The sequence below is a fragment of the Liolophura sinensis genome, chromosome 11 (genome assembly GCF_032854445.1).
Source record: "Liolophura sinensis isolate JHLJ2023 chromosome 11, CUHK_Ljap_v2, whole genome shotgun sequence".
Classification (NCBI taxonomy): Eukaryota; Metazoa; Mollusca; class Polyplacophora; order Chitonida; family Chitonidae; genus Liolophura; species Liolophura sinensis.
The window spans coordinates 5,173,910-5,185,913 of NC_088305.1; the positions used below are offsets into that span (position 1 = coordinate 5,173,910).

The 12,004-nt window shown below is 38.7% G+C and overlaps 1 protein-coding gene across 2 annotated transcripts; it reads left to right on the plus strand.

Annotated features, from left to right (window-relative positions):
• Nucleotides 1-80: 80 nt before the first annotated feature.
• Nucleotides 81-10,878, plus strand: LOC135477419 (insulin-induced gene 2 protein-like). 2 transcript variants are annotated; one of them, XM_064757512.1, is made up of 6 exons: nt 81-188; nt 1,051-1,255; nt 3,033-3,157; nt 5,703-5,869; nt 6,503-6,602; nt 7,235-10,878. In XM_064757512.1, exons 2-6 carry the CDS (start codon nt 1,063-1,065, stop codon nt 7,268-7,270), a joined length of 621 nt encoding a protein of 206 aa, XP_064613582.1. In that variant the 5' UTR covers nt 81-188; nt 1,051-1,062; the 3' UTR covers nt 7,271-10,878. The 2 variants fall into 2 exon arrangements, with proteins under 2 accessions (XP_064613582.1, XP_064613583.1); XM_064757513.1 differs by lacking the exon at nt 81-188 and adding an exon at nt 215-342.
• The last annotated feature ends 1,126 nt before the right edge of the window (nt 10,879-12,004 follow it).

The following is a 12,004-nucleotide window of genomic DNA, read 5'->3' on the forward strand; positions in this document are numbered from 1 at the left end:
GCGGGAGATGGCGCGTGCTGTGTGCTGGTCGCTGATTGGTGGAGTGAGATCAGCCCAGTTGTAGAATGGTGTGACGCTGTAGTTGTCAGACGAGACGATATGGTCTGACTGAAAAATCACATCATTGCCGGCTGAAAATCTCTTTGTCCCTGTCGCTTACACTTCTGATCTCTTCTCGAAGCAAGCAGGTAAGTCTCAGTCGTTGTCTGGTGGGGAATTTGGGACCAGGAAGAAGGCTAACTTTGACATCCAGGTTGAGTTTCGTTTTCTGAAGAATCCAGCTGACCTTTAGCCTTGAGACTGGAGCCTAGAAATGGCTGCTGTGTTTTGCTGATCTAGGAAGTAAGAAATGTCGGGGATTTTGCCAGCCAAGTCATTATAACTCAGGTGTTATCCATCCAGAAAGAGGAAGGTGAAAGGAAATTATTAGGAAAGGCTGTACAAATACCAGAAGAGGCAAATAACCGTGTGTAACTCTTATTTTAGAGGTTAATATGGGAACGTTTTTTTTACGTGTGCGTGGCAGTTAACAGATGAAGAAAATTAAAATGTAGGTTTTACGTTTTCACTATTTGAATTATTCGCAGCGTTAGGCTTGTTTTAATTTATCCTGAAAATGTCACAGGTTTCTATTTTATTTGTTTGTTTGTTATTTTTTCATTTTGGACTATCCTCGAGTAGAGTAGTAATTGGTTTTCTTTTTAACTTACTGTAGTGAAACATTTGACAAGGGTTTGATATTCTCTTACTTTTGGGTCTTCATAATAAACTCGGTTGACTCTAAACCGGGTTATTTAAGTCTTTGCCATCAAGCACACTCTCTCACCCAGCTTTGATAATTAACATCTGCCTAAAAAGGAAACCATAAAAAAAAGTGGTATAAGGAAAAGTTCATTCAGACCTTCATGGTGAAAAATTGGCTTACTTGTCTTCTAACTAAGTGATAGGGCTAAATTAATTAACAGAGCGACAGATGTGTACCTGGATTATTGCTTTTAACTTGCATGCTTTAGTTTAATACATATCTTTATTTTTATATTGCTTCCTCAGGTAGTTATTTCCATGCCCATGATCATGGCCTCAGTAGGGTATTTGGTCCTGAGGGGCACAGTCCTCTTCTCTGTTGGCGTTTTCTTTGCTCTGGTTCTCAATCTCCTTCAAGTCCAGCGCCAGGTCACATTGTTTCCCCCGGAGGAGCTGGCTAGCCTTTTCTCATCAGCATGGTGGGTTCCGCCCAGCTGTGGAACTGCTGCAGGTGGGTTCTAATAACCAGATGGAACCTTTGGTTTCATTTTCAGTCATGTTAGTCTAACAGTATGTTACCTGTAATAAGTGGTCAAAGAGTTTGTGCCATGGAAGCATTCATGGCTATAGTAAATCTAAATTGAGAGGGTACATACGGTGGCAGTGCATTGGGTGCGAAAAACAGATCTTTAGGTTGGTGTTTTTTAATTGCTCAGGGCTGCTTCGATAAGAGTCGGAAGGGACCTTCGTTGAGTAAGAAATTAACACTGCTAGCATTGAGACTCCAACAATGTTAAGACAGTATAAGAAAAGGAGTTAGGAATCTTTCAGGGCCATTAATCTCTTCAATATGCCTGACAAATGAAAAATATATACTAACACACCTTTTCATTCACTAGCACTTTCTTCAGATAAATTTATGCATACAGTTACTGTGAAAATGCTAATGGTAGTGATTTGTTTGTGTCTCTAAAAATACAGGCTTCATTAAACTTTGCAAATTATTTCTCTACACCTCATAGTTCTGTCAGAATGTCTGAAAATATTGGGCGCACTGCTGGTTGAAAAGATTGTTAGAATTAGGGTAGATCTTTAATGTCGCAGGATGTTACATGATATATAAAATAGATAACAATACTACCACTCACAAGTCAAAAGTGAACCACCTGTCAGGATTAAAAAATATGTTGCCTCCCCATTGTTGTAAGAAAGTGAGAAGGTCATAAATTTGCAAGAACACCTCTTATATGAACGTTGATGTATAGAACTACATTGTATAGATCTGGCAGACAGCCTATATGTATGTCTGGGTCACCTTGCTGTTAATGCCTATATGTCTAGTATTATATATATGTGCATAGAGCTGACCCAACATTATTGCTAGGTCAGAGTTTTGGCAAAAGAACAACAGACACCCAGTGCACCTGTACGGTAGACATTTATGTACGTACTGTAATTCTTCAACCTTTTCGCATGTTTGGAGGGTATTTATTAAAGCATATTATGAGGCCATTATTTTGTGTTGACTCATGAAATTATACTTTTTGTAAAGCTCTGAAATTGACCAGCTCAGCCAGTGTAGTTTTGTCTCTAAAATCAAATGAAAAAAGGTGTATAAATTGCACTGGAAGTTGCTCTTTCATGTGCGAGAAAGTTGAGGAATTTGTGTTTACCCATCTTTGTAGCCCGACCGTGACAAACATCTGGTATAAGGGAAGGTCTGATAATTGCATATTTGCACATAATACAACTTTTATTTATGTCGTTATGGGTACAGATACTTTTTTATTTACTTAAAAAAATTTAAAAGAAAAAAAAATTTTTTTTTAATGGTTAAGGTTGTTTGATTTGAGATACTATTCAACAACTGAAATGTAAATGTATTATTTATATTAAAGACATCGGGAGAGGATTCTTCAATTTCTTGCTCTAATCTCCGATAACTTCAGCATGCATTAACAGTTACGTAACAAATGCATATTTCAGAAGATAAAGTGAAAAATAGTAATAAGCCAGTCTTTTTTCATTAAGGCAAAGAAAGCACTAAAATGAAATATAATTCAGAAGAATAGTTTGATATTTTACTGAGTAAAATGGTTTTTAAAACATCAGATTACACAATGGCCTGTTTGTCCCAGAAGTCGTGCGTTTCAAGGTCCACTCAGCAGAAGCCTTCATAGGCCTATATGCATGTTGAATTATGAAATTTAGCAGTCTGTGTGTGCACCAAGATAAATTTGCAGCATTCCTTGTTTTCATACGTGATCTCCCATCTTTTGTGATTTCAGCCATTATTGGCCTCTTGTATCCCTGCCTCGACAACAAGTTAGGTGAGGTGCATCGCTACAAGAGGGAGTGGTCCAGCGTCATGAGATGCGTGGCCGTCTTCGTTGGAATCAACCATGCCAGTGCTGTATCCTTTCCTTTCATGCCAGTGTATGTTGTGATCGTCATCACTGTAGTTTAAGGGAGCCAAGGTCTGAGGGGTTAAAACCGCTGTCTTTTGATCGCAGGGTAACACAATTCCTGGTTTCTCGGTCTTGATGACAATAAGTGGTTGATGATGCTCATGTGACCATTTTCACAAACATTCTAATGTTCATTAAAGACATTTGTCCGTTAGCAAGATCGCATGCAAATCAGGATGTCACATGTAAAAAAGTTTGCATGTAACTTGCCAAAAGTTGGTGGTTTATTTACGGTCGCTACAAAGTTTTAAATCCACCAATAATTACTCACTCGCAGAGGTCAGGCCTTACCTTTCAAAGAAGTTGCTGGCCCGATGGCTCAGGTGGTAGAGCAAATACTGGTAAATAATTCTGTTTCAAAGAATAACTCAGCGTAGTTTAATGGCTACATCAGCATGATAATATAATAACAGCTAGCTGTCTCATTGTTGAGTCAAACATTTGTAGGATGTTTGTAAACGGTCTGTCTGTTATCTGTGGACGGGGGCTTGTTTGGTCTACTTTTGTGCTTACTGACATGAATTGGTGATAAAGGGCAGAGATAACCTGTTTTAGTGTGGTGTGAGGCATGTCACCTGATCACAACATGTAGGCCAGTGTGATGTGAATGGTTCATGTGAACACATGTAGGTAACTAAGACGATATTTGTTTATATTTTGTGTTTTATTTTCTGTTCAAAACCAGTCCCATTGATTTTGTATCTGACGTTTAAATTAAAACTTTTGCTTACTATTGGACAATCAGCAACATTGTTGTTTTGATTGTATGTTAACTTCAGGTCATTATCATTCTGTCTTACAAACTTGTGAGGAACGAGGACTGTGCTCTATTCAACAACCTCCTCAAAATTACATACATGTACATAAGAACAGGAAGAAAAGTCCGTAAGTTTGTTTGCGCTATCGTTGATCAAAGAAATGTTACGTACCTTATCATACACTTTCATGACTAGACATGACCATGTTGGTATGTAATTTTTATAGAAATTTGTTCTATCTCCTCACCCTGTTCACCTGTTGCATTTAGTCAGAAAGTTGGTCGCAAAGGTCGGTTATTCACTCTGGGCACTCTGGTTTCATTCAACCATAAACCTGACTGATGTGCAGGCCTAGAATTTCGAAATTTCTTACAAGAATCCAGTAGGATTCCCAAGGTCAGAAACTTCGAGAATCCAAAGTTCCAAAAAGTAAATAAAATTATTTACTTGGACAAATGGAATCTGTAAAGAAATCATTAATCCTCAGCCTTTTTCATACCTGAAAGAATAACTTTAGTTTACATCTAAAGTTTAATGAAATTTGTTAATTGAAATAATTTGACTACATGGGGTAGCCAAACTTTTAGGTTTGTTTTCAGGAGGTGCCGCGAGCCTTTATGTCCAAAAGTCACAACATCTGCGACAGTTTTGTCTTTGTATAAGTTTTTTTATCTTCTCCCTATGTTTCTGACAGACTAGTATCTGGCAGATTGCCAGCAAAGCCTTATCTCCCAAATCATCACACACGAACTTATAATTGTCTCTGTGGTCCCGTTCCCTTTGCAAAAGGCATTTTTGGGATATACAGTTCACTTTTTTCGCCGAAGACACGTCCATTTTTACTGCAGTGGTTACCAAGAAAGAGACCTGTCCGTTCTCCCAACAGTGCAAGCACACCTTTGCTATTTTTGTAAACACAGGTATAACCTCCTGCTTTACTTTATTATTATCATAATGGGGAACGTTAAGCGTAACCTGAGACTTACTGTGTAGTGTATATTTAACACAGACGAGGACTGTTAAATTGATTTTAAATACTCGTGAGTGCTCGGTGAACACGACTGCAGCAGCAGAGGTTGTCACTGAGACGCTTTTGCCTGCCTTTAAGTGTTAGGAGATTGTGTCTTGTATCACACACTGCCATTGACCAATATATCAAACTCGACCAACGGAAGTTGAAGCGGGGTGGCCGTCATCGTTTCTGATCGGTGTACATTAAAACTGAATTCATCATGGGTTTTTTTGGAACACCTCAGGGGAAATAAGTATACACTTCCTCTGTGCGAGTCCGTGTAAATTTTTGTAGACAAGCATGGCAGGAGTCTTTGCACAAATCGATTCCCAGATTTGCTTTGAAATTCTAGGCCTGGTATGATACGCATGAAACATTTCTGAGTAGGGTATTAAACATGAATTAGTGAATAAATTATCTGCAGTATTGGACATCATCTGATCAGATAGCATGCATTTTGGTGTTTGTGCATGTTTGTTAACACCCAGAATCAAGCTGCAGGCATAGATTAAACCAGAATTTGAAATCAGACCGTCTCATTTCCAGTTCTCTTCCACTTTACCCTAGCTCTGCTAGTTTTTTTTTCAGAATATAGCATCTCAAAGACTGAGACACTCCCTCGGCTAATGCGTGGAGGGTAATAATTGTTTTTCTGTACGTCAGTAAGTCATTATTACCACTGAACTGTTACCTGTACATTTCCCTTAACTGGCTCCTCAGAAAATCGACTTTGCTAACAACATGCAGCTGTCCCTGTCACTGGCAGCCATGTCTATAGGCTTGTGGTGGCTGTTTGACAGATCTCGAAGCGGATTTGGTCTGGGCGTGGCCATCGCCGTCATAGCAACCTTTGTGACACAGCTTTTAGTTTATAATGGTGTTTACAGGTAAGTCGGTTTTGTCATCGGTGGTGGTGGCGGCGAAACAGATAAATACTTTTAAAGATCATCGACTACCTTGTACCATTTACCCAAAATGACTTTCGTCCATAAAAGTGCATTTTCATAGGCAAATAAATGTATTACAAAATATTAGGCAGACCTTCCCATGTACGGCCGGAGAGGAAACCAACATGAGCTGGACTTGAACACACAGGGTCCCCATTGGTGAAAGGCTCCTGGGTCATTGTGCCCCGCTGGCCTGCTAACCCCCTTGGTCACGGAGGCCCCTTGTTGCAAATGGTTATCTATATCTAAATTTGCAAGACCTACAGTCTGCTGTTGTGGAAAATATTTACACACTCTTGCAAAGTGGCGAAAAAAAAAAAAAGAATGTTAGGTTTCTAAGCTGCATGATCAACAATACAAAGAATTGAATGGTAAATTCTTAGGATATTTTGTGCATACTAATAATGGAGTTCATGACACTAGCCTACATTGTCTGTAAAACTTTTCCTTTCAAACTGATTTCAAGCTTATAAAGAATGTATTTGTGTCCATGTATTTGTTTGAAAATGTGTGTTTTTTTTTCTTTTCACCAGACCCTGACTATGAACTGTCTTTTTTTTGTTTTCTTGTTAGGTACACTGAGCCTGATTTCCTTTATGTTCGGTCATGGTTACCGTGTATATTCTTCTCAGGAGGTGTAACAATGGGAAAGATCGGCCGACAGTTAGCCATGGTAAGTTACATGAAGACATGCTGGACAAAGCAGTTGGGAAAATAAGCCATTGAGATAAAAAATAATTCAGTCTACAAAATTGCCATTTTTGTATGTTTCTTTTTAGGGGGGAAGGTGGGTGGGTGTTGATTTATAATTATATATTCTTTTCACTGAATCATAAAATTCCTTTGAAAACACACAAGAATATGTCCAGGAAACAGTTTATGAAAATGCATCATTGTATGTTACGAAAGATGCATGGGAATTTTCTTCTGCAAATTGTCAGAATTGTCCTACAGTGTTTCGCTTGATGGTGTTTTGAAATTCTCTTTATAGAGCATGTTTGAAAACATGTATGATACAGTAAGTGTTCATTGCTTGTCATGCTGGCTTAATCTTTGGTCAAAGGTGGGAAGGTTTGTCAGCAACCTGCAGATGGTTGTGGGATTCCCCAGGGTCTGCCTCCTTGTCATGATGGCTTCCTCTCTGGTCGTATGTTGTTGTATAAGTAAAATATTCTTGAGAACATTGTAGAACTCCAATCAAATAAATAAGTAGATAAATAATGAAACATTGCTTGACCCCAAAAATTGGTTCACATGTTAGAGTTTGGTAAATGAGAAGACTATGCTTGCTGTTTGTTTTTACAGTATGACACTGATGTAGAAAGGGAGAAAACTGACTGAAGCAATTTCCTGGGATATCATCTTAATTTGAATGGTATGGGTATTCATTTACCATGCTGGGTTTGAGAGTTTGTATCCGAAACTACAGCTTCATCTGTCGGAATGGTTACACAGTGATCTCAAAGGTGTGACGGAGTAATGTCCCTTGAATGACGCAGTGATCTCCCCTGATTGCTGGTTGTCATATGAGTATGATAGAATGAGCAGCACAGTGAATGGAATGTCTGGAGGCATTTGTTGTTGTCTTGCTCAGTACTTCAGTATTACATGTACCACGGACACAGACTGAAAATGTGCAATATTTGCTGGAGCATTGTTTCCAGTGGTGGTGTGTTTGATGTGAAACAATTTCTAAGAGAGATCAAGGCTTTATAAACTGAAAGACCTTTATGTAATCATATTTGTGTATATGACGGGAAAGAAGATGTATGTTTTATCAGCGGATCTCTGACAACATAAGCCTGATGTCAAGTGGATTTGTCCGAAGACTGGAAGATGTTCCTCTAGTTCCAGAAGCTTCTGGTTTATCTTTTCTGTCATGGTCCCTAATAAAAATTGTGTGCAGGCTGCATAAATGACTTCAAAAGGCAGATAGAGCTGTCTTATCAACACTGAAAACATTATTTGCAGTTACCCAGCTCAAAGTCTTCGGCAGAAATTTCGCTATGCAAATGTAAGGAAGTTTGATCTGAAACAGTTATTTGTCATTGCGGTAAACTGGTTCAGCCTTTTGCCTTGGGACTTAATTTTGGCAAACCTCTGCTAACTGACAATTTGTCTTCATAGAACTGACCGCAGATATTTTGCACTGACTCAGTTTTACTGCAGCTGATTTATAATTAAATAATCTGGTAAGGTGGTGGAAGAAATCTCTCCACCTGAAGTCTTACAGTGACATTGAACTGTGCTAGGAACAAAGGTGTATCTGTGGCAAGATGCAATGATATTACATGAACAAGTCTCTGTTAACGTGACTGTTGCTTAGACTGTGTACATTGTAGATTGATTGTAAATATTGTATGGACTTGTTTCTGACAATGTACAGGCAAGTCTCTTTTTTTTTTTTTTTGTGAACTGTAACCACAAAGTTCTGATGGACGCATCCTTTCAAAGTTGTGATTGAGATAGAAGTACATACACATGTGGGCTTTCCCATAGCTACATCTAGCACAGGAAATCAGCCATTGTCACTCATGTGGGTAAAGTTGCACTTGAGTAGTTGGTAATGGTAGAATTTACTCTTTAGTAAAAGCTTGGAACTACTTAGATGTGACCTGTTACTAAAGTGTATGTTTAATCAGAGTCTGAGTACAAATCCCCGGATATTGGACAAATTCCAGACAAATGAGTGCAGACAAACCTGGCTTAAAATGTCTACCCTGTAACATGAACATCCCCTGAAGTTACAGGAAAAACATGAAGTTGACCAAAGAACTATGTTGACAAAAAAAAAGGAAGGGAAAAAACTGTACCGTCTAAAGCAGGGGAATATTTATCAGCAGCCTCTTTGAAACATTTGGGATCAAGAGTGACAATTTACACGTGCTGATTCCATGGATGGAGGTGTGACTGGGCCTTTGTCAGAGGTGTGCAAAGGGAGATAATACAATGGCAGTGAAGAGTTCTGCCCTTTGCTAGATTAGACTGAATGATCACATAGATCTAATATAGTAATATACACATAATTATGCAATGGGAAGGTAAGTAGGAATCTGTTAAGCTGCAGTGGTTTTCTCAAGCTTTGTTTTCTTTCCAAATACACATGTAGCCGGACTGGTATTATTCAGTAATATTTGCTTTTGAAAGAAATACTTATCTGTGAAATAGAAATACTTATCTGTGAAATAGAAATACTGAGCATAATGTTGTTAAATCTGCTTACCTTGCACATGGTTGTGTATGCTTATTATTCATAGACAGGATACCTCCTATCCGTATTTCATTTGTGTATGTACTGTAACTGTTAAACACAAAATGCTCATTTTTAACTTGCACTGTACATGGAAATATGAATATTTATTCATTTCAATTAAAAATTGATCAAATTTAGGTATTATGTATGAAAGAAAGACACAGATGTTTTGTATGAACTGCAGGATGTGTGTGCAGAGGTAAAAATGTTTGATACTATGAACTCTTCAGAGTGATGACCTTGGAAACAGTCACATGGAGATGTCAGCTTAGGTCTCCTTTGTGGTGGCTTGAGCTTAATTTGATACTTGTGTTTTGAGTTCTTCAAAACGACTGATTGGTTGAACATTTTGATCCCTTTTGTGTATAATGGCATAAAGGTATTTTGACAGTTTTTCTGGTTGACACATTGTGGCATATTACTTGTGTATGCAGTGGACCCCTGAAATGAGATGGTGTGTGTGCAGTGGACCCCTGAAATGAGATGGTGTGTGTGCAGTGGACCCCTGAAATGAGATGGTGTGTATGCAGTGGATCCCTGAAATGAGATGGTGTGTATGCAGTGGACCCCTGAAATGAGATGGTGTGTATGCAGTGGATCCCTGAAATGAGATGGTGTGTATGCAGTGGATCCCTGAAATGAGATGGTGTGTATGCAGTGGATCCCTGAAATGAGATGGTGTGTGTGCAGTGGATACATTCAGAACATTTAACCTAGAAGTGCTGATAGAGATCAAATATATTGGATGATAGAAACCTTTGCAACTCAACTGACACAGTGAAGAAAATGTCACATTTTATTGGTTACATATGTTTTCATTTTTCACCCATTTGATACGCCCAAGATCTCTAAAGTCTTGCAGTTTACCAAAAATCTACAATGGCGCTTATCTTTTCACAGAACTTTTGGGAATCAGTTTGCAAAAACTTCTCCTAAATTTATGTCACCATACATGAATAACTTTTGCCAAAAGAAGTTATTACGAATTTGGATTTACTTAGTTTTATGAAATCGTAACTGTGACTTTGTATTTTATTTGGTAGAAGACGGTTCCGTTGGGCGGCTTTGATTGCATGATTGACAAAGAAAGAAATTAACTTGCTAGGGAACAGAATGTGTGTTTGCATTGTTCTGTGTTAGGTTTGAGGAAACTGCCAAACTGAAGTTCTGTACTTGTATATGTGTGTTTTGTATAGGGAAAAGACGTTTGGGTCCCAAGGTCAAACTCGGAACACAAAAAAAGATCAGTTCAAAAACAGCAGGTAGTTAGAGGTGCTCAAAATGGTTTGTAATGCCAGGAACATTGGTCTGTAAAGGGGGTCGAATACTCGGCCACAAATAAGGAAAACTGATTTGTTTTCATCTTGCAGTCTGTGAATTTCCCGTTAAAAGCACTGAATTGTAAGACCTGACGTTGCAGGATTGTTTCTCTAATAAATACACGCTCTTGACATTGATGTCCAACACTCGTCTCACTCATTACACTCGGTAATGGGAGAAAGGTGAAGGTTGAATACACAAGGGCTATAGGATAGTAATGTACTTTTATCATTCTCATTCATGTGTGTCCAATATTTCTCAAATACCAGAGTAACAGTTTGCCCCCTTCGACGAAAAAGTGATATATAGTACCAATAAATAGCTCATATTTATTTGTTTTACGAGATAAGTGCATATTGGTAATATTCATAATTAAAATAAAAATGTTTTATCAACTTGAGTTTTGTGTTGTATATTATTGAAGTGTTTTTGATGGTTGAGTTTAGCGGGGTGGGGGGGGGGGGGGGGCTGTTAGGTCTGATGTCTTTGGCGTAAACACTCCACCCGGACACCTTATGACGAAATTGTGTTATCTATAATAAATACCCACGTAATATATGGCATTGTTGAGAAGGTGTACTGGAAGTTTATCTCACTTCTTTTAGGAGATTTGAGGGGGTAGGGTGCGAACTCGTTGGCTCAGATGCTTAAACTGCTGGCTAGCTACAAATACCGAGATTCCGACAAATGAGACCGCGTGTTTGAATCCAGCTATGGCTGTTTTGACTGCGACATTGTCAGGTGGTATGTCAGTTATATGTACAAAATGTACCTGGTGACGGTCAAGGGTATATTGCTGTTTCCTTTCAGTCATACAGTCGCCACGATACGGCTGAAATATTGCCGATGTGGCATTAAGCCATAATCATTCATTCATTCAATCATTCAGCCATAAAGCTAATGTTTGAAGGCAGGGATATAATGTGTCCGATTCTGCACCATTCATAGCCATGAACATCCGGGCTCCTCGTAAAGACCCAGAGGTGATAAGTAACATGGAGCTAAACGCGCGAAATGTTGATATTTGCCGATTTCTTAATTTTAAAGTACTACAGGGCAAAGAAACTATCATATTCGAAGGTTATGCACATTCTCATTGCCTTTTCCAGAATATTGTTTTTCGTTAAGTTGTAGTCAAGACCTGTCTTGACTGGGGTTCACATAATGATGGCAATTATCGACCTTGGTGTTTCGGGTTGGTACCAATGTACATCCATTTGTTTTAGCTCTAGTTTTGTGACACTTTTGGTCTGATTCGTCATTTTCTGTCGATTTTGTATTTTGATTAAGTTTGAAATGTTTAACGCCATAAGAATTTTTCACTTCTGTGATTGTGGTCAGTTTTATGGGTGGAGGAATGCGACGTGCCTTGGGTAAAACACCGACCTTTAGCAAGTTAATGAAGAACTTTCTCTTATTCTGTTTATTGTGACAAAGGCCTCACGAACAGCGAGGGCGTGGAAATCAACACATTTCTTGTCCGGCAGGGTTGAACCCGTACC

Excerpts from the sequence above, each read along its gene's own strand:
- LOC135477419 (XM_064757512.1), top strand. The coding sequence starts at position 1,063 with ATGCCCATGATCATGGCCTCAGTAGGGTATTTGGTCCTGAGGGGCACA. Across the intron at positions 1,256-3,032 it reads CAGCTGTGGAACTGCTGCAG|CCATTATTGGCCTCTTGTAT; the intron begins GTGGGTTCTAAT and ends TTGTGATTTCAG. Across the intron at positions 5,870-6,502 it reads GTTTATAATGGTGTTTACAG|GTACACTGAGCCTGATTTCC; the intron begins GTAAGTCGGTTT and ends TTTTCTTGTTAG.